The sequence below is a fragment of the Brugia malayi genome, assembly GCF_000002995.4.
Source record: "Brugia malayi strain FR3 genome assembly, contig: Bm_v4_Chr3_scaffold_001, whole genome shotgun sequence".
Taxonomy (NCBI): domain Eukaryota; kingdom Metazoa; phylum Nematoda; class Chromadorea; order Rhabditida; family Onchocercidae; genus Brugia; species Brugia malayi.
This window is the reverse complement of record NW_025062477.1, coordinates 2,703,022-2,725,933: the sequence shown is the minus strand read 5'-3', so window position 1 is coordinate 2,725,933 and position 22,912 is coordinate 2,703,022. Positions and strand designations below refer to the sequence as shown.

General features: G+C 28.6%; 5 protein-coding genes across 6 annotated transcripts; 1 reads left to right on the top strand and 4 right to left on the bottom strand.

The window, feature by feature from the left end:
- Window positions 1-1,140: 1,140 nt before the first annotated feature.
- Bm8924 (Uncharacterized protein) lies at window positions 1,141-7,423 on the top strand (the record flags this gene model as incomplete). Its single annotated transcript, XM_043079807.1, has 12 exons — window positions 1,141-1,183; window positions 2,267-2,417; window positions 4,021-4,130; window positions 4,283-4,451; window positions 4,651-4,726; window positions 5,305-5,457; window positions 5,586-5,660; window positions 5,802-5,927; window positions 6,172-6,306; window positions 6,473-6,682; window positions 6,954-7,079; window positions 7,334-7,423. 12 exons carry the CDS (start codon window positions 1,141-1,143, stop codon window positions 7,421-7,423), a joined length of 1,464 nt encoding a protein of 487 aa, XP_042935741.1.
- Window positions 7,424-8,368: 945 nt separating this feature from the next.
- Bma-ngp-1 (Autoantigen NGP-1, putative) lies at window positions 8,369-13,050 on the bottom strand (the record flags this gene model as incomplete). Of its 2 annotated transcripts, XM_043079805.1 has the most annotated exons (18): window positions 8,369-8,468; window positions 8,571-8,625; window positions 8,658-8,700; window positions 8,969-9,076; window positions 9,198-9,365; window positions 9,432-9,494; window positions 9,702-9,836; window positions 9,996-10,154; window positions 10,519-10,623; window positions 10,728-10,835; window positions 10,896-11,030; window positions 11,255-11,413; window positions 11,546-11,698; window positions 11,784-11,882; window positions 12,076-12,209; window positions 12,521-12,615; window positions 12,715-12,796; window positions 12,909-13,050. In XM_043079805.1, 18 exons carry the CDS (start codon window positions 13,048-13,050, stop codon window positions 8,369-8,371), a joined length of 2,043 nt encoding a protein of 680 aa, XP_042935739.1. The 2 variants fall into 2 exon arrangements, with proteins under 2 accessions (XP_042935739.1, XP_042935740.1); XM_043079806.1 differs by lacking the exon at window positions 8,369-8,468 and having other exon boundaries at window positions 8,596-8,700.
- A 712-nt stretch (window positions 13,051-13,762) lies between these two features.
- Window positions 13,763-14,632, bottom strand: Bma-mutd-1 (Uncharacterized protein; the record flags this gene model as incomplete). Its single annotated transcript, XM_001895398.2, has 3 exons — window positions 13,763-13,933; window positions 14,130-14,255; window positions 14,471-14,632. The coding sequence occupies 3 exons, from the start codon at window positions 14,630-14,632 to the stop codon at window positions 13,763-13,765; spliced, it is 459 nt and encodes a 152-aa protein (XP_001895433.1).
- Window positions 14,633-15,572: 940 nt separating this feature from the next.
- Bma-hprt-1 (Phosphoribosyl transferase domain containing protein) lies at window positions 15,573-17,360 on the bottom strand (the record flags this gene model as incomplete). The annotated part of the gene is made up of 6 exons (XM_043079804.1): window positions 15,573-15,716; window positions 15,876-16,001; window positions 16,259-16,342; window positions 16,790-16,912; window positions 17,078-17,209; window positions 17,310-17,360. 6 exons carry the CDS (start codon window positions 17,358-17,360, stop codon window positions 15,573-15,575), a joined length of 660 nt encoding a protein of 219 aa, XP_042935738.1.
- A 465-nt stretch (window positions 17,361-17,825) lies between these two features.
- On the bottom strand, window positions 17,826-21,252 carry Bma-riok-2 (RIO1 family protein; the record flags this gene model as incomplete). Its single annotated transcript, XM_001895400.1, has 12 exons — window positions 17,826-17,966; window positions 18,220-18,362; window positions 18,421-18,527; window positions 18,781-18,917; window positions 19,096-19,213; window positions 19,316-19,428; window positions 19,514-19,615; window positions 19,959-20,071; window positions 20,194-20,338; window positions 20,534-20,679; window positions 20,856-20,997; window positions 21,187-21,252. The coding sequence occupies 12 exons, from the start codon at window positions 21,250-21,252 to the stop codon at window positions 17,826-17,828; spliced, it is 1,473 nt and encodes a 490-aa protein (XP_001895435.1).
- Window positions 21,253-22,912: the final 1,660 nt, after the last annotated feature.

The following is a 22,912-nucleotide window of genomic DNA, read 5'->3' as shown; positions in this document are numbered from 1 at the left end:
ATAGCTTAAATAAAAAACAGAAATGAAAAGAAAGAGAAGGACGAAGAACAAGTAAAAATTATTTCACAATAATTTAATTAACAAAAAAATCGAAGTTATGAAATTTTAAATGGAAAAAAAGTAGGTATTTCCAGCAGAATATATTTTCATACACACACACACACACACATACACAAATTCACATACATACACATACATATACATACACACATACACACATATATACACTGATGAACAAATAAGCACACCTGTACCACGCCCATTACACCTTACCGCACAGGTAGTTTTCATAGTGATCGGAACCATTCAACCATCCGATTGAACCAAATTAAATAGTGCATGCATTTGTTCCTTCCTTATGGAATTTCAATTGAATTTAATAAATTTTTATCGGCTTATATCATCTCATTTAGACTAAGCACTACTATCCGTTTAGATGACCTATGAACTTTATGCCTCTTTGAAATGTCTTAACCTAATGGAATGACTTATTCATCAGTGATTATTATTTCCATAGAAATTTCAACAAACGATTTAATCGCTTAATTTTAATCCTAACTAAACAAATTAAACCATAACTATTACAATGATGTATTACGGTAGAGTACAGTATGAAATACTACAGTATGATAGCATCTTATGGCAGAAATTCAATCTGATTTCAAAATTTTCTCTTATGGTTTATTTGATTAATGTGATATTACTATCAAATAATTCATACAAATAATTGGTGATTGATAGTATCAGGCAATTTGTGACGTTCGTTGCAATCAAATAACCTATCTAATGTCTCATTGTTTTTGCCATCATTAAAATGTGAAAAAAGTTCAGCTAAATAATACAAAATAAATTTATAAATTTTTTCAATAAGTCTTTTATATTAAACAAATACTCAATACTAAGTATAAATTTTATTATTTAATATATTTTTTTGCCTTGTTTTTTTTTTTTTTTTTTTGTTTTGTTTTGTTTTGTTTTTTGTTTCTCTCTCTCTCCTTCTCATTTATTTTTTTCACATTTTTAACTAAAGACTTGTTTAGATAATTGACAGAATAGTAATATCAAGAAAACCACAATAGAAGGAAAACAAACTATCAAAAGATATTATCATCATTTATACGTATTCCGTGGAAAAAGAAAATGAAAATTTGGTGCCTTCTGTTGCTTGTTTCAGCTATAATTGGTAAGTTTTATTTGTTTTCTAAGATATTTTAAAAAGTATTCTATGAATTATTAATCAATTAGAAGTTCACACTTTTCTACAATAATATACTGAACTGAATGATATTGAATAAATTTTCATTAGCTATTAAAATGAGAGCTTTTATTGCTTTAATTCATTTAGTTTTAATAGAAATTTTATTTAACACTCATAATATATCAATAATAATAAAATAATAATAATGATAATAATTTCAATTATCAATTTTTCATTTGATAAATAAAGAATAGTTTATTCTTTTCCTCTACACTTTATGAAATCAAATTTTAGCTAATTTATTTTTCCTTCACACCGTATCTCATCAAATTGTCACCCTCAATGTCCTTTTCATTTCTTCTGTTATTTTTCTATCAATAATTAAAATTATTTCCTGTTCATCATAACATGCGATGAATATTTTATTTTCTTTCATCATTCATCTCTTCATTCAATCTCTGTCACATAATACTTGCTGATATGTAGTAGACAAAAAAAAAAAAAAATAAATAAGAAAGAAGGAAAAAATAGATTGAGAAAAATATCTGAACTTTGAATGCACGCATGAAAGGAAACGATTTGAAATTTGAAATGTTAGTAGGGATGAACGAAGTCAGCTGTAATCACTAGTATTTGATGACAGTCATTGTGTTGAAGGACATCGGACGGAGAAATGAGAGAATAAATGAATCAACAACAAACAGTACAAGTATTTCCTATGAAGGGACCGACCGTTCATCAACCATTCTGAATATTTATAAAAATTTCTTAGAGCATTAGCTTTTTGTATATCACATCTTTATCAATTCTTATCATTCCTTGAAATCATTTGATAAGTCTAAAGATAAAAAACTTTCTAAAAACTATCATACTTTATGTACACACTTTAATAGTAACTAGTAGATTTGCTTCTCTTTGTGATCTGTAATTAAATTTGCAAAAAACAAAAAACAAAAAACAAAAAAAAAAAAAAAAAGAGAGCTGCGCTAAATACTTGTTTGTTGTCATTTAATTTCATTCATTTCATGTTTTTTTTTTTCTTTAAATTTAATATTAACTTTAATTTAGTGTCTGTTTCGACTCAAATTCCATCACAACCAATTGCAACGACAAACAGTGCATGTCTTAATGATTGCTTAAAACAGGGATCACTTATTTTTGCAGCTGATAATCTTCGTAATTTCCGAAAAATTGTGCTACACATCGAAGAATTCTGCAAGTGAGTACTTCTGTGTTTCATAGCTTTTCTTTTTTGCTTCTTTATTTTGATAAATTCTTCCATTCATAGTTAATTATCATTTCAAATATATTTCTTTTGTTTTTTTTTTTTTTTTAAAATCCTATGCTACTGTATAATTTACATGTGCAAAAATGTTTTGAATAAATGCAATTAATGTTAAGAAACATGAATCGAACAATAGTATCAGATAGAAAAATGCTTTATAAAAAGTTTTAATTTCATCTCCTAAATTAAAATTGTAAAATAACCATATGATTTTATTTGTACGCAAAAGAAAAAAGACTTCAAACTTTTAAATTTTTTTGTCTAATTTATTAACTTTTAAATTTAATGCTCATTCCATAATTTTTAAATAGTTTGAAGAGAAATATTTTCATTAGATTGCCTATTTCTTTTGAATATTTTTTTTCTTTTTTTTTTTTTGATCGTTAACGAATGCAAATATATTTGACTGTTTTGTTTGCACTGATAAAGCATGGATCAGATGATAAGAGATGATAAGCGGTATTTTAATCGTTTATACTGAATTGTTAGCTTGCACATTTTGTTTTCACTGATAAACATTTGAAATTTAAACAAATGAAAAGAAACAATTAATTCTTGAGAGATACTTGGGAATATTTTAATTCCTCGAAATAAATTATATTGTTTTAGAAAAAGTTTTAAAAAATTAAAAAAAAAAAAAAAAAAACAACAACAAAGAAAATGTAGAATGAATTATATATTACCTTCTGAGAATTTATTTTTGACTTTCATTTTCAAATTGTACTTCGTCTTAATCATGAAAAAGTTTAATCATTTAAAAGCTGCTTAAATTCACTTTCAATGTTTTTCATTGAAAATTAATTCGTTTATCTCTCTATTATTTATTTAAAGCATTAAAATTATTTATCAATTTAATCCTGTGCACTTCAGTGAAAAGCAGTTTAATTAAATTTACTATAGCATTCCCAGATATTATATAATTTCTGCTAACAAAATTCAAATTTAACAATCTTTATCAATTTTGAAAATTATGTTAGCTAAAAGAAAAAAAGCAATACATCGATAATTTTTAGTGAGTACTATGAATTCGTTACAATAAACTTTTTAAAATATTCTTTATAAATCATCAAATAATTTATTCAGATTACGATAAAATTGTACTTTTATTCAAAATTACACTTGTAAAATATTTTATTAACTTATAAATACTTATTTCCTAAGCATTACTGATAAGTACACTTCTAAAAGTTTAACATTTGTCCCTGGTTTGCTAACAAATGGTACTTGAAATTATAGAATTTTTTTTTGATGACCATAAATTAACCTCTTATTTCATAGAGTTAAATACTTATTTCACAGAATTAGTGCATTTGTTCCTTCATCCTTCAATCGAAGAAATACTTTGAAAATATAACTAAAATGAATTACGGAAGAATTTGAATTAATGCAAAAAATATTTGTGATACTGTAACTGAATGTCGATTACTTCTCTTCCTCCTTCCTCTCTCTCTCTTATTCTTTCTCTTTGTTTCTTCAAGAAATAGAAATTAAATTGTTATTAAATGCTAAACCTATGTTTAGTAATATTTAATTGCAGTACTCGTGAACAATTATTAAAATGTATTCAATCATGTACTAATGATGAACAAGAAGAATTAAGAAAGAACACATCACTTAGTGGATATATATGTAAGGATAAATTAGAAGGTAAGTTAAAAAAGTATTATTTTAATTAATTCAGTAAATTTCTTATCATATCATTTATTATAGTACTATTGCTATAATATAATAATCATTCGAATAATAAAAATTTAATTAATTTTTTTTTTAAAAAAAAAAAAAAAAAGTTTCTATTAAAGAATTTCGATTGGTAAAGGAATGTATGGGAAATCAAGGTGATATTGATAGTGTCAACAATTGTTCCAACAAATGTGGACATCCTCTAGATGCTACAATTCAACTTGATTCATCACCATTTGCACCTGTTAATCCATTTGCAATCACTGATAGCACTACACAAATTTGTCGGTTTGTATATTTCAGTAGTAAATTATATTTACATAATTAATTAACTAAAACCTAATTGTTTATTTGTGCTTAAAATAATTTTCATTGAATTATTTTATTTTTTCTTTTTTATATGTTTTAAAATGAACTTTATTCATTTTCTAGTATTTATTAATAGAAGGTATTAATGAGTTACTGTAACTTTTATTTATATTTACAGTACGATTGAATGTACCATCAAATGTTCCATCGTGGAATCTAATAAAATATGTGCTGGAAGTGGTTATTTATTTAGGGTTTGTTTGTTTTCTTTTCTTCCAGAATATTAGTTATAATGTTTTCTTAAGCTTAAAAGTATGCTAAATTTTATTAATAGATGAAAAATTAATTAAAAATTAATTTTGTTCATAATTTGATCTATTTGAATTGAAGAAAAAAATAAATTAAATGCAATAAATTAAAAGTGTAATTTCGTATAATTCAATACGATGAACATTAAATTATATATTGTTTAAGTTTGCATTCAACGGTAAATTATATATTATTTAAGTTAATAATATGCGAATTTAATATAAATTGTTGAAAGTAATATTTAATTGTTTCACTGAAAATCAAAATAAGGTGCAATTAGCAATTGTTCAATAATTAATCGAATTATAGTACTTTTAGAAAAATTCATAAAATTATCCATCTGCAAAATTATCATTTCAAATTATTTTTAGAGAAACAAATAAACAAATCTTCAGAATATCCATTGTTACAATAATAAATCTGAGATGAAACTATAGTACAATACAATTAATTAATTTATTTTATAAAATTAATAAAATCAATTTTCAATTAACTATCATTAAATGAACAGGAATTTTTGTAGGATATTGGCTTTAAACAAGTATTGGAAGCAAGTCAACAATTGCAAAATGATGCATTAAATTCATCATCAAGTACTCAACAATTAACAAAGACATATTTAGAATCACTTCCTCAGCAGTGTACATATATTGTTAATCCTACCAATTACAACATGGTATTAACTTTTTTATCATTTCTTTAAAAAAAAAAAAAAAAGAAAAAGACCTAAGCAATTATCTTATCAGTCATAATTAATTCTTCGTTTCTCTTATCAGTTTACTTTTTCATTTTTTTTTTTTTTAGACATTTGGAGAGCATGAAACAAACGATGAATTCAAGACATTAATATCAGAAACATCGGAAAATGAAAAAAATATGGTGAAAATTCCATTTTATAAAAAAAAAAAAAAAAAATAGGATGAAACATTTTATAAGCTAAATTAGATTTTTCTATTATCTTATAACTCTTACTTTCAAATTTAGTTGTAATTGTAAATGTTACAGTAGCTGTAAATTTAGGATGAAGAAAGAATAACTCCTGAAATGCTTAGTACAAATAATGATGCTATTATAACACGAATAATTGATGAACAATTTACAACTAAAACTATTGATGTATCAAATGATGATGATACAGCAAAAGAGGTAAATTCAATTTTCTTTTTTCTTTTTTTTTTTAGTAGAAATGAAAAAAAAAAATAAATTTTAAAAAAAGATTGAAAAAATGTGAAAATTTTTTAGCTTAAATTTAAATTCATTTATTTTTTTTTTTTTTCACAGCCATTTTGTTACAGTTACAGCTAAAAATAATTTAAGATGATTTCAACTGATAAAAATAGCATCAAAAATTATGCTAACTGTTGCTCATGAATATGTGAGTGGAATTTAGAAAATGGAAAATGAAGAAACAACGATTGCTAAAATTGAAAATGAATTTGATAATATAATGGAATCAACAACATTGGACAATGTAGCATTTACTACAGAAAATGTTGATATTACATCGCTAAAATCTGAAATAACAGTAAAGATTAAAATATATTATCAAAATTGTTGTATTCTTATTAATTAAATAAGTATAAATAAATGAGAATTGAAGCGGAAATGTTCTAATAAGAATACAGCATCTCTTTATTTGTAATTTTATTCATTTGTTTAATTTAATTTAATTTGTTAATTCTTAATTACAGACAGAAATTATGGAACAAGAAGAGGAGGAAGAAATAGAAAATAATGATAAACATGATGATAATGATGATGATGATAAATTATCAGCAACAACAATTTCAACAGATGAACAAACAAAAAATATGGAAGAGGATGAAACTACTGTAGCAAATAATGAGGAAGAGAATGAATCAGTCAAATGGTCATCAACAATGGTTACAATTCAAAAAACGGTTAAATTTTTTACATTTTGATAATTTAAAAAATTCGTTTGATTAATTAATAGATGATGATTATAATATTATGAATTGAATAAGGAGAATAATGGGAGCATTTTAATTTAATTATCATTGAAGTAATGATTATATGTATATATAGAATGTGAGAAATTAAATTTATCCTAAATTTTATTTAAATTAATTAAATTAAATCAATTCAGTTAAAAAAAAAAAAGAAAATTAATATTAGGATGAAAATGATGAAAGAGAAAGCAACAAGTTACAGCATCAAAGCACTTCAACCATTGCTCAAGAGATGACAGAACGTACTATAGTAGTTGTAAATGATGATGATAATGATAATGATAATGAAATTGATACTAATACTATTGTAAAAGCTGAACAACAAAAGGTTTTTGTTTTTTTTTTTTTTAATTATATTTTTTTATTTCTATTAGCAAATATCTCTATTATTAATTAATTCAATTGATAATCTCTTTTTTTTTTTTTTAATTCAGTTAATATTTTTTTAGAAAAAAAAAAAAAAAAAAACCATACACACAAGCAAAAAATTCAATTGGTTTTCAAAAATTGAAATTAAAAAATTAAAAGATAGAAAAAGTAATGATTAAATGAGAAATGAGTAAAATCACAATTTTCTTTTAGGATGCAACAAAACATGGCGTACGTGAAAGGATTACTCTATCATTACTACTGATACTTCCATCAATGTTGTTATATCTTTTCAGTCAATGAAATGATGCACATTAATTTAAACTAATCTAAATGTATATATAATTCAATTTTGATATGATAATTATTTGTCAGGATGGGATGAATAAAAATGGGTAGTTTTCAGGTTAACAATTCCTTCATGTAATTTCTCTTTTTTTTTTTCTCTTTGATAAATATTCTATGGGGAAATATTGTTTCAAACATTTTTTGAAATTGATAATCATTATCACTTTTCTCTTTTTCATTTCTCTCATACATCATCCCATAGTGCACAAGTTAATATTTTTATCAAATTTGACCATCTTCTAATTATTTCTGGCTAACTGCAATGAAAATTTTGGAGATTATTGCAGTTAGCATTTACTAAGTATACCAATTAATATTTTTACCTCTTATTTTCTTCTCCCTCTTTTTTTTTTTTTTTTTCATCCTAAACTCTTATAATTGTTAAAAAAGAAAAAAAAAAAATCTGTTTTCCATTTTATCTACGATGCCTTTAACAGTTAATAGTAAAACTTTATGGCTGAAATTTAAGTATTGAGAGAATAAAATGTCTAATTTCTACACACAACTTCTTGCACATTGTTATGCAGAATTAGCTGATTAATAAGACATTTCTTATCTTCCCAAACTTCATATACAATAAGAGAAGAAATAATGAGATTTAAGTTTCATCTTCATAACACCTATGACTAACACTCAATGATAAGCAGAAAATATTTAACGAAGTGAGCAACAAGAAATTAAAAATTAGAAAAAATTGGGCAAAATAAATAAGTCAAATTGTTCCGGTATACTATGAAAAGGTTAACTGAAATATTGGTGTTGAAAGTGACAACTCATTCGAAAGCTAAGTCATAAACATGCATGCATTGGTACTAAGTAATCGAGTATGAGTTAATGATATATTTCAAGTTGCAAAATTGATAGAATGCTTTCTTTAAAATAATTGTAATTTTATTTATTTTACAACATGACACACATTTCAGCAACATAATTTGACAAGTGTAACGAAAGCTGGAGATCAGCATGTTTACTTATCGGAAAATTCACCAAGATATAAAACCTGAAAAAAAGCTATTAAATGTTTACTTCTTTTCAAGCTTTAACCAATTTCATAAATGATGCAAATCTATTTAACATTGATAAGGTGATAAATAAATCTTACTCAACAATGATAAAGTTAATATTTGTCACTGCTGATGCTTGACACGTCGACGTTTCTCCAATTTTCTTCTCCATCCATTTTTATTACCTTTTTTCTTCTCACTTAAGCCAAATTCAACGATACCACTACACTGTAATTTATTATATCTTTTGCTAATGATTCAAATTATGCTCTTACCAAATATAAATTAACGATTTCAATATTCCAAATCATGAATGAGTAAATATTCATTCCAGTTATAAACAAGACAACAACAACAACACATAATCATTATGTTCAGCAAGATCATTCAATATCAAATAAATTTTTTGATGAAGATTTTACTCATTGCTCTGTTGCACGATTGAGAATATGGAAGTTTCAACTATGAAAAGAAATCTGGATTAAAAAAAGATTACCTTGTCGAAAGGCTTTCCATGTTTCAATCTGTTACGCTTTTCCGAAAGCTTCTTTCCTGCTCTCTTTCCTCGTGCACGTCGTTTCTCTAACTTTGGTTCATTCTTTTCCTTAATGATTAATTTGCTGTAATATATTCATCTCTTGTACAATAAGTTATACAAAAATTTTTTCAAATTTAAATAAGAGCATTCAAAAAAAATTTTTTTTTTCGAAAAATGCAAAATTCACTATAGGTTCTGCACCAGCATCGATGGTACCTTCAGGAGCTTCCGGAAGTTGAAAATCTAAATCGTCTAAATCCGATAAGTTAGTAAGACCACTACACGTTGAACCTAAATCCGTTAGAGTACCATTATCATCATCGTCATCGCTGTTATTGTGATCATCAGCAGCATTCTATAATAACAACACTATTATCATTATTATCAGCAATTCTTTTAAAGTAAATTCAGAATTACTCACACTTTCTTCATTTGCAATATCATTTGAATCGTTGCATTCATTTGTTGCTATTTCTTCTGCACACTGGAAATTTTCTTTTTAGCTATCGTATCAAAAGAATAAAATATGTTTTTGTTTGTACATTCTGCTTCAGGTCTCGTCATATATCAGGCAGCAAATTATGTTAAAATGCTATCAAATAAGATCACATGTGTAGTTACTCGTTTTTTTAATGCATCATCAGCAGATATAATTACAATTTTAAACTATATAGAAATTTTTTAAACAAACTTTTACGTTATCTTCACAATGTCCTTGTGCATTTTGCAGTTCACAACCTGGAGGAAGAACAAAATAAGGTAAACGACCTCGCTGAAAATCATTCAGCACAATTTTTGCTGCTGTGTTCCAGTCAGGTTCACCACCCTAAAACAGCTTTTATGCTCAGTTTTTAATAGGAAAAACTGAGAAAAAAATGTAACAACTCATGTCAAAGATATACATTAATTTTATTTTATTTTCATTTTAAGAATAATAAATCTAGAAAAGAATTCATGCATGAATAATTGCAATGGAACGATTTACCTTTAACAATCGACCTGTCTTAACACAAATTTTTGTTAAGAAATCATACACATCATTCCATGGGTCGATGGAATACGTCTTTAACAGGTATTGTTCTCTTACTCGATCCAAAACTCCCTGGACATGATTGATTGGATCTTTCACATTTTCAACACGTACCTACAAAACTGAGGTAATTTTATAAAAACTAAACAATCAATCAGCGGGAAAAGTTTTCAGTGTAATTGCATATTTCATGTTATTGACGTGCATGACATATTAAAAAGAAATTGTTTTGGCAACCGTTTACTTCATTTGTTAATTAAACTGACATAACTAATGAATTCGTTCTCCGAAAGATTTTAGAAAAATAATTGCCTTAAAATGTAATTTAAACAAGTAATTAAAAAAAAAATTATTTTAAAATGATAATTTAAGTATATGCAAATATTACTTTATAACTATAAATTAACGGGCAAAAAATAAAACAAAAAAAACAATACCGGGATTAAAAATATTGATATAGATAAAAATTTAGACTAACCACTCCCTTCAAGATGATCTGAGTCTCCGAATCTCCTTGTGGATAGACAACACCTGGACAGTCAATCATATAGATACGTCGCATCAAACTAACGTATTGCCAAACCTTAATGCTTTTTTTTAAAATGTACATAGAAATATAAAATATCCTGCTACCATAAGTGATCAATTCTACAGAACTCAAAATAAGAGAATCAAAACAAAACTTACTTTAGTTTCTCCTGCAATTGGAGCAGTTTTACATACTCGTTTAGACCGCAGTGTATTGATCATTGAAGATTTGCCAACATTTGGATAACCAATGAAACCAACGCTTATCTACAATGCGATTTCATCATTACTAACTACATATATACCAATGAAGAGTAGGTAAATTACCTGTTGACGATCCTTATGAAGATTTGCGAACTGTCTTAATAGGTTAATCAGTGTCCCTTTGCCAAAGGAATGCTGCATAGAAGCATGGAAAGCCACTGTTGGCAGTTCTTGTGATAATAGTGTCAGCCACTTTTTCTGAAATAAAAATACACTTTAAAAGTTTGCAGCATATTTCAAAAAATTTAGGCCAATTATAGTAATAGTACTATAAAACAATGAAGTCCAACTCTTTTTCTTATTATGCTTCTCTTATTGCATACTAATCAGTTGTTGCATCCTCTCTGATGAAACAGACAAAATAAAAGTTTAAAGAATTGTATATAATAAAGAAAAAAGGAATTGAAAAGCAAACAATATACCGTAATCCAAGTTGGCACCAAATCAACCTTGTTCAGGACCAAAATTAAATGCTTATGGGGCTTTTCCTTTCGTAAAAACTGTTCAATATGAAGACATCGAGTTCCCATTGGATCTCGTCCATCAACTACTTCCACAACAACATCTGATGAATCAATTACCTGAAATTCACAAAAAAAAAAGCTCGAAGAAATTACAGTCACATATTAGAATAGAATTCCACATATCTTTACCACTGGAAAATAAAAGCGACACTATGCAACTGGTACACAAAAGACATAAAAATAAAACACCTTGTATAGCTCTCCCCAAACACGATTGCTCTGTCCGGCCTTAAATAATGGATTTGAATTCTCCACTGCTTCAGGAATGGCATTTTTTATCAAACTGCTGTCAGTTGCTTCATCGTATTGTTCGGTTCGTTGAACAACCTCGCCGCATAATGTCTACAAATATGAAAATTATGGCTCTTTCATAAGCTTTCATAAGTAATCAAGTGATTACTTATGCAACAATCGTAAGATAGTATACCTCGAGACTTTCCACTTTGACCTTTGGCTTCTTCCTAAGAGCTTTTTTGCCGAAAGTGTATTCGAAGCTCTCTGTGTCAAGTACGTGAACACGCTGTTGCTAAAAATATTTCAGAGCTTAAACTTGGCATCATCTGAATCGATGAATAACACAGAAAATGATTACTTTGCTTCAGGAAAATTTAAATAATTGTATCGCTTCAATAGGTTTCGTCTGTATGAAAGCAGTTCGACTCAATGGATAAAGCTGTGCATCAATTAATTTAATATAAGGAATTAAAGATAACAGTTACCTTTGCTTTTTCAGTTAACAACGAAATAGGGAGCTTGGTTTGCCGCATAACCACTTGGAATGGATCTTGCAATGCCTTTCCCAAATTCTCCTGGAATTTTTGTAGTTGTTCTTGTCCAACCACTCGAGTATTTCCTAAATTAATCTGATTTTTTTTTTTTTTTTTTGAAAATTTCGCTAAATTAACACTTCAGCAGCAACGTTACCACATTCCTTTAATTTGTGGCTACTGAAATTTGCACTCCATAGCAATCCTGAACTGCTCACTCTATCTCCATAAATCATATGTATTCTCTTTTTTGTAATTTTGGTAGCAATCTTTACCACTAATTGAACAGTAAATACTTTTGCTTCATTAAGATTTTTTTTCATTAAATTGCAATAAATTAAATGGTGTTTAAACTTTCATGTTATATAAAAGTCCTGCAAAAGAAAAATATACTTACCAAACCATTTTCGATGAGGTTCAACCCTGGCAACTGTTCCAGAAGGCAGTTTTTCTTGATAGGGTGCAGCTCTGACAATTTTACCTCTGGCATCTCTACAAAGAGATTTAAAAAATAAAAAAAAAAACTTTCAAATTTAAAGCAGTTACTCATAAAAAACTCATTGTGCAAATTTCTGATGCAGGATTACTTACCTGATAGGTTTGAAATTTTTGTACATGCGTAACCGATTGATTGTAGCTCTGGAGCGAAAATGATCTCCTTTCGCTTTACGATCTTCAATAATGAAATAAAATACAATGTATTATGTGTTAACTATTCTTTAACTAAGTACTTTCAGAACTTTACTGCTATTGCTTGAATCTCTATTTGAAACTCTAAACCTTACCTGGATTCAAGCTGTGCTCGCCTTTCTTGAACGTCAGACCGTTCCTCGTTCCCTGTGTACGTTTCACAAACTTCTTGGTGTTCATTGCAGCACTCCCAGAATCAGAACGACTCTTCTTCAATGATGAACGTTTTTTGGCCATGTTGCTTGTCCCTACAACAAATTAAACTTTATATGCAATGTAAGCATTATCCGTTCTCGGCAGACATTGTAAATACTGAAATGCTAAATTAATAAAATACAGCATGCATATAAACTGAGAAATCCCGTTTAAATGACGGTTTTGCAGCTAAAAAATCATGGTAAAACTTTTTATACTATTTGCAGTATACAAGAGAAACAAGGGACTACGAATCGTAAAATCTACATGTGGTACAGAAGCTTTTAAATAAAAAATTAGAATGAGAAAATCATCGAAAAGACTAGGGACAATGTTAAAAATGGCACAATTTCTTTCTTTTTAAAAAAGCAAGTACTAAATTCTTTTCATATGCTACCGTACATGAAAAAATGTTTAGTCAATAAATAAAAGGAGTGATTAATATACATAATGTATAAAGATATACAACATTAATTAAATAGAAAAAAAAGAAGTATGTCACAAAATCTTACGCATAACAACACTCGAGTCTACTATTCTTGAGATAATCAGAATTTGTTATCAATGACCACCCCTAAACTTTAAATTTGCTTCAAATCACATCAGAAAAATTGTTTGAAAAAAAAATTCCTTTATATGCTATAGCACATGAAAAAATCTTGTCAATTTTTTTTTTTTTGAAAATTTGTCAACAGCGATTAAATATACATTGAGAATTAATGAATTAGGTAATAAAATCTACAAACAACAAATCTCAATCCAAGTTAATTTCAGTAGTACTGGAAATATTGGGGGAAACAAGGACTTCATCTGCATTACTATCACCCGCTTTCAACGCTTGTCGCTGCTGTTCAATTGCTGATTCCACTATTGCTTTTTGTTCATTCTGACTTTTACGTATTGCTTCTAAATATTCGTCGTGTTCCTATAAAATTTGGTTACAGTAAATTATCACAATAAAGTTTAACAGAACAAAGTAATTTCCAACCAATGCTGTTGCCATTAAAAAAAATTAGAAATACAAAATAACCCCGTTGCTGATGAAAACGAGATAAATCGCTTTAAGCTAAATGTTTTCAACGTACCACTGTTAAGAAATTGAGAAGCAAAAGAACTATTACCTTACGATAAGGCGGAACTGTGAGTTCTGACAATGCACAAGTTGTTTTCTTAATTTGTTCGTTAAGCTTTCGCAAATCATTCTTTACTAGTACCATTTCCAAAGGTACATCTGCCGCTTCCACCAACTGCAATACAACCAAACATGCGTTCAATATTGACTTAGATTAAATAATCAATAACAGAATAAAATATATGTAAGAAAAGAAATGCACAATCCTAAATAATGCCCAATTTCCGACCTAAAAGATATCTGGGATTTAACGGAATTTACCATTTTGCAACAGTAACTTTTGCAAACAATGATGATTCCCAGTAAATATGAAAAGATATCAGTACATACCGAATGACTAGCACGAATAATACCATCAAATTCTTTATGCCGTTCATTTCGTTCAAAATTGTCCAGAAATTTGTTAATCTGATTTCGTATCAAAGAAGTATGATCAAATATTTGCTCACCAACCAAGCTAATATCCTCCATTAATGTAGAGACCGAAGCCATTACTAAAAAGAACGAAAAACATTTCGTTGATTTTAGTTATAAAGGAAAGCATTACGCGGCATTATAAAATTGATTCTTACGTACTTAATTCCCATTTACCAATTTCCATAATCCTCTTATTCTCTTGATCTAAGTAAAATGCTACTGAAAGTTATGGAATATTCTCTTTTCAGGGACATGTTCTCAACTTCCTTACTCAGAGTTTAAAACCATACTGTTGTCTAGTGATTAGGAATATTTTTAAAACATAACATTTTTTCAAGAAAAAAGAATTGTTGCAACATAATGATCGAATTATGATTAAGCAAATTTGAGTGACGCGGCTCTGCAACTGCAGCAGACCCAGAGATCCGACTTATCACTATTTACTTTTCGTTGTTTTTAGGCTTACTACTTTCACATTAAATATTTATGAATCCACAGATCCAAGCAGCCCATCCGAGGATTTCTGATAATTATGCCGATTCCACAAGTGTTTGCACATAATAAAATCATTAGCAAGGTTTCGTACTACCTATCTTAAAACTGTTTTTCAACAGCCAATACAAAATTTATAAAACTTTTATCCCAAATTAAGTAAAACAAAGAAACAAAGTTAGTACAGCATAATAAGCATATGACTGTATAAATTTAAAGAATGCCAAAGATAAAGAACAAATAACTGGTTAAGAAGAAGGGATAACAAAACATTATAGAAAACAAGGAAAACGGATCGAAAGATCAATGATATCTACATAATATTAAAAATTTTATCGTTTGCAATTAAATTCGTTGGAATCATGAGCTAACGTCAAAAAGTACGGTTAGACTCAATGCTTAGCCAGTAGTCTCCGCTGAGCGTATTAAACGAGAAAAAAGTACATATATCTATAAATTATCTGTAAAACGAAATAAAAATCTGAAAATATTACTTATGATATCGAAATATCTCATCGAATGTCTACTCTGCCACTCTATGTCTTTCAATACCAGATTCGCTCATTATACATATATGACCTAAATCTCGAAACTTCTGGTTATAGTCTAATCCAAATCCCACGACGAATTCATCCGGTATGTCGAAAGCAACGAAATCTTCTTGCACCTGAAAATACAATTAATAATAAATAGCAGACCCGATGTAATAAAATGTAATGTAATGAGGCCATGAACATCAATATTCCCGTCACATTGCTCACCGCTTTATCGTTTTACAACTAAAACCGCTTACCAATTTTGCGATATAAAATATAAAGCCAGATACCTCAAATTCTCTCTTGCATCTCTTAGACAGCAAAATCGCGGTCCATTTCTGCTTTATACCCATTTCCTCTAGTGTTTTCAGAAGCTGTGACATCGTTGCACCACTATCTACGATGTCTTCTACGATCTGTATCAATATTTTATTTAAACATTTTTGTAGTATATAGATAAGACTACTACTAAGTAGCATAGCTTTTTGTTGGCAGGAAGAACTCCGCAATTCCTAAACTCGATTTTCTCAATCTACCACGATGACAGATTTACGGAATCTGCATTATGAGTGAGACGACAAACATGTTCACCCATTCAATTTTAAGAAACAAATTTCCATTTAAAACAAGATTCAAAACAAAGTTGCGATAAACATAAAACATAAATTCTCACCACAACATTCTTATTTTCAAGCTGTTTTGCATTCAAAAGACCAATTATTTGCAGTGTGTCAGAACGTTCCGAATTCGTATAACTCTAAACAAACGCAGCGTAAAAACTTCTTTAAGGACTAACATGATTATCATAAAATGGCCATAGCATTCAGTCTTACTTACTTTTTAGATTGAACAAAAAGTAAGGCCACAAATCAATTACTAAACGTCTGCTAAGTAGGTTAACTAACAGACTAAACTAGAAAAACCAAACAAGAATGCATAAATCCATATGAATATAACAGTACATGTCATAGTGTCATTAATTTGAAAAACTTTTGCTTCTAGATGACAAATCATCTTTCTGAAGATTTCTTCTCCCTTACTTATCTGTTGACGATGTTTTGATCCCCTTCAAGACATAGCATTTACAGCAGAAAATTTTCCACTAACTACTAACCAATAACAACATTTACAATGCCGCAACGAACGACATGGGATCAGCTCATTTCATTATGATACTGTGAAATGAAGGATGCCTAATGATAACCTTAACTCGAATGAATTCAACCTCCAGCGGATGTCTGCAGGACACTCGAACATGAGTTAGTTCTTCAACTAATTCCGTAAAAAACCGAAATGAACCTTTCAGAATACAAAGTATTATCAGCGGCTGCAATAATGAAATCTTGTAAACCACATAAATATGAAAATAAAACAACTTTAGACAAGTTTTTCGAATACAGATCTTGCTAATAATTTTCATCAACAATTTCTTCTATATTCTCGAAATAAGGAGGCACAGAAAGACCTGAAGCGAATAACAACGCAACATTACTTTGTCACCGGTGACTTGAAATATTTCTCGTGCGAGACACTTGATTCGATCACTAATAAGACCTTTTGGTATTAGTACTGATTTCAGGTCACCACGGTAACAATTTGGAAGTACGAATGACTCTAATTTGAACTGAAAATTTCAAAAAACCCGAAAAATGAAGAAAAAAGACAAAGAAAGAAAAATGAAAAGAGAGACATAAAGCGCACATCATTTCCATGAATCAGGTTACCTCAGTATTATCAGGAATTGAAATCCTTGACGATTTTGAACCTTTTTCCATGGCTTTCCTAGCGAACAGTCTAGAAAATTGCGCTGTATATTCCCAGAAATGATATCAAAACATCACGATTTAACTCAGTACTCATCCACGATAAATTGCACAATAAAACAAGTAAAAAAAGGTCATTTATACCAACAATATTGAAAGAAGCATTTTTCATATCATATTTTATTGCATAACATGTACTTTTATAAGCAAACCGTTGAAGTACGGAATATTAGCAAAGCCCGAGAAGTCGTTCCTGTGAAAATTGCAAAAGCAAGCATTCATTAGGTGATAATTGGCCTCAAATTTGTAATAGCCTAGAATTTGAATTCGTCAAGCTAAGTAATGAAAATATTCTATATTATGAAATTTGACTTTATGAGATCAGTTAACCCTTTAAGTATATGCTTGAAAGCAATCTGAGAATTTAACAATACATTCCAAACGACAGATTTCGTAATTATGATTTAGAACAGTCCTTCAGAAATCCCATCCAGAATAATCCTTAATAATCTTTGCGTTGGTTTTTCTTCCTCGAACTAATGCGTTAGCTTTCCCTTTCACTCGCAAACGTGTCTTTTTCTTTGCGTTCATTTCTGCAGCAACACGCTTTCGGACCACCTAAAATATTTGATTTTTTCAACTTTTTTTTTTCAACTTCACAACTCTAAATTTTAATATATACGAGATGTTTCATAATATTTTATTTGGGATATTAGGCTATCAGTATAGACAATAAGCTATAAAGTCATTTTGGTATATGAACAGTCATCCAACAATGGACGAATGAACTCCTATAACTGTAAAAATCAATATGGTGATACAAAAGATCAACGACTACATATTCACACTCGTTTTACTATTAAAGTAATACCTCTGGTGCTATTGTTGACCCCATGCTAAAAACAGACTTCGTAGTCACTCTATTTTTAAGCGGCGCTACGACTTGCTCCTCTTCATGCAGCATATTATCTTCAGGCTTTGAACAGCTTGCAGTACAATCAACAGCAATTACTTCTGGAATTAGTTAAAGTACTATGATGTTCTTTTGGTATCTGAAATATGCTTCACTAACCACGATTCTTTTCATTGACGGTATATGAGCAGTCATCCAACAATGGACGTTCGTTAACATCTAGTTTTTCCAGCTCATCTACAGCATTCTTCAACCAATCGCACAGCCTAAAAAAAAGCTGTACAAAGAAGTATTAGAAATCTAAATCAATTCATAAATATAGCTCGAAAGAAATCGAAGAGTACCATGAAATGGAAACAAATATAAAACAAAAACAAAAATTGCTTTAGTGATTTCATGGATACAGATCTATTGATAAGTCGGAAGTTGAAACACACATTGGTAAGAAAAGGGTAAAGTATCCATATTAGTTTTAGTATGATTCATTTAAAATTGATGCAATTATACATTTTCACCAACCTATTATTACAACTATTATTGAGCATTTGTTCATTCGATTCATCGATATCACTGTGAGGTTCAGATGACTCCTCGCTACTATCATTTTCATCCCCGATAGTTGAGGAATCATCATCCTCTTGCACTTCTTCCAGAGCCTACAATTATTTTAGTATTGTGGAAAACCTTTAACTCCAATGTATAAAAAAAAAAAAAAAAAACGGAATTAAAACTCACTACTGCATAATAGTGAGTTTTTTTTTTAATAAAATTAAAATGATTGAATTTTTAATAGCAAGAATTTTTTAATAAGATTAAATATGATTGAAAGAGGACCTTTTCATAAACTTTTGACATGCGAGAAGTAAACCCGCTAGCACTCACTTCCACATCAAGATTATATTTCCTCGTCATAGCATCGAAGTTTGGATATAATTCGCTCTCATAATTAAATCTGAAATATATATGAATGCTTAAAATTCGTTTCATGATTAGGAAACAAACAAGAAAAAAATATATAATGGCTTAAACCAGCTTTTAAAGAACAAAAATATACCGTCTTCTAAAAAAGGTCCGAACGCAGTTTACATCCCTTTCGAAATAGAATTGCGCATTTGTATGATCCATACTGACCATTTGCGGTAAGTCGATTAATACAGGTTCCTCTTCCTGTAGATGATGTTTACCTTTACTTTCAAATATCAGACTTTCAAAAATACACAAAAATATTAATGGAAAGAGCAGAAATTCTTACTTCAGTTAACATAATATTGAATTCATTGAAATCACCATGTATAAGTCCATAACGTGCTAAGCGTACGATAATATTCATCAATTTTTCATATAGTCCCTCTACCTGAAACCATAGCTAACACTGATCATAACATATGAATATCTGATAATTTACATAGAATCAGGTCAAAAAAAGACATCGTTTCTTGAAGTTTTGGTATTCCAATATGGTCGAAATGGATGCATAATGAAACTGTTTTTGATATTTAATATTTTTGTTATTAATGAATTCAAAATACTAAATGTTACACATTTTATTCACTAGATAATATTACAAATATAATAAATAAGCGTGATTCCAACCATTTATTTGTACTACTATTTCATCTGTTAGCTAAACTGAAATTTCTTTTTTAAGTCTTAAACACAGTAAAAGTTTTGCAGAGGAAAGAGAAGGGAAACCATACATCGTTTAGTTTTTGCACATGGCAAAGCGTTGTACCATTAATTAAATCCATAACAACCACATGACGACACCTATCGATTGGCCTTGGAAGTGGGAAATTGTGGTCGTGTAATGCTGAAATAAATAAAGAAAGTATATAACTGATCTTAAAAAAAACGAATGGTAAAATATGATTACACTACTTCAGAACAAAACAAAATTCAATTTCTGCTAAATAGACAAAAGCGAATAAATACCTTTCAGGAAAGCAAACTCTTTTGCTGCAGCTAGACTAGAAAGATAAAGCCAAGAACATGACTTTCGCTTTTTGCAATAATCTCTTTTTTCCTTTAACTTTCGAAATGATATTCTTCCCAATCTATGGAATTTCAATACTAAGTCCTGAAAAATTCCTTAAGAAGGAAAAATAAAAAAATAAATGAAACTGACTAGCACGATTCATATAATATGGAAAATTGATAAAAAAATTAACTTAGGCTGCTGTAAGATGAAAAAATAAACTATACTACTGACTCTAAGAGACACCAGTAAAACTTATGACGAAAAGACTTCAAAACAAATCTTTAAAAAATTAACATTAAGTTTTGGATCGCCACCAACAAAAACATCAGACTCTTTGCCAACGCCTATCTGATTGCCAACTGCTCCAACTACTTCCCGAGAACAGAGATCTTTCAGAGCAAGAATATCGTAACCAAGTGTCGTTAAGCGATAACCATCATCTAAAATCCTACATATTTCCTCACAACATAATAGCTGTAATTCCAAACAAGTAAGATACAATATTATTTGTGTGTGGCAGAATTCTTAAAATTATCTCATTATTTTAAATTGAGAAATAAAACACTATTCAAAATAAATAGTTCTGCTTTTATCTCATATATTACAGTCAACTTACAGCGTTTTCCACGTTCATGTGCAACAGTGCCATGCTTTGCTAAATTAATAAGACTACATGAGACAGCACCGCGATGTATTTTAGAAATTGATGCAATCAATTCCAAAGGTACCAATTCATGATTTCTCATTCCCATTTCCAACTATAAAAATTTGCTATGTATCATTAAACAAATTAACATATCAAACTAATTCTTTCAATAATTTGTTGTAATCAATGAAAATTTTGAAAAAAAAAAAAAACTAACGAATACCAAAACAACATATAGTTACAATTAAAAAATAATATACAATTATATATAATTACATAATTAGTATAGCCAAAAACAAACCGCAAAAAGAACACGGAAATGTTCTTGTTCCATGTAACGAATCACAGCTACATTCATACGTCCCATAACTGAAACACATATGTGTAATAGAAACTCGGAAATATTTCCAAAAGTTTGATGAAATTAAAACATAACACAACGATGACATATATATATATATTACAAACATTGTTCATAGCACAGTATGCATTAAAAGAAGCAAATATCATAAGAAACACATAAATCATCCTTCTCCCATGCTCAACTACTTTCGTTGGGTAACCAAACATCATATGCATGTGTGACCTTTAACCTAGCGTTGTGAATTAACGAATCGTATCTTGCAGCACTTCTATTTAAAATTGAATCTTCCATTTACTAAAAGCCAATCCAAATAAATTAAATTGTTTTAAGAGTATTTTATTAATGAATAGATATTTCGCTGATATTTAGCAAAATAAAAAAAGTTAACAAAAAAAAAATCTATTTGGATAGTATTATTTGTTGCGAATTAAAATAAACAAAAACAATTCGCTTCTGGACGATGTGTTGATAATTTACCAGTTTAGTTGCTAGTAGCTCAAATTTTTAGATGACCTAAACGGATTTGGAAGTGATAATATCTGATGTAAAATAACATTATTTCAGGAAAAGACCAACCGGACTCTCACCTGTACTCACGTGAGTTACGCTTACTGATACTTATAAAATTAGTTTTGTTGACACTAACTGGAAATAAACACGTCATTTATGCGGTATATGTACAAAAAAAAAAAACTTTCTTCGATCATAGAACAAGGTTAATGACAACCTGTATTCTCCAATACAAAAAAAAAGTACATTAAATTTAAATCAAAAAAAAAAAATTAATGACAAATAATTATTAATAAGTATAATAAGTAACAAATTCATTAAATCGCAAGAGACATATACTGCAATAAAAGTCAAACGAAGAGCTATGCCTACATTATTATTGAAATTAGTTGAAAGAAATTATAACGAAGTATAGAAACTTTTTTTCCAAAAGTTCCAAAGTTAAAATACCAAAATGTGGAAGAAATGATGTAAAAACAAATGATACTTTTCATGTGAAACTAATTTGATAGATTTGGCAATATTGACGGAATTAAAAAAACGAAATGGAGATGATAGAACTGACAGAAGTACGAAACAATTATAAAAATCTGTACTGAACTGGAACCACTTGTGTATATATACATATTACTTTTGAAAACATTAAACAGAAACTAGAATCTCAGTTTAAATTTTTTGTAGAAAGTGCAAATAACACTAACAGTATTACTAACCTTTTAATCATTTCTTTGTTCATCTGTTATTGTCTCTTTTTGTTTTTCCTTACTTTCCCCTACTTTATTTCTTTTTTCATCAATAAGTTCAAACATATTTATCTAATGATTTCAAAATTTTTTTACCTGGACATGCTGAAACTAATGTTAAAGATGTGTTTATTCACAATAACAGTGCTTGTCAAATTGAATAAATAACAACAAAGATACTTCCTCGTAACTCTATTATCAGAGCATAAAGATGAGAAGCCAGCAAACAAATAACTTATTGTCGTTGTTCATTCACTACATACACATACATCTACGGAGAAAGCAAAAATTTTCTTAAAAAAAAAAAGAAAAGCAATGTTCATCTTTGTAACATTGCCATAAAAGATACCTATAATTATTTGTTTTTACTATCTCTCTTTCCTCTTCAACATGATTTGGAATAAATCAAC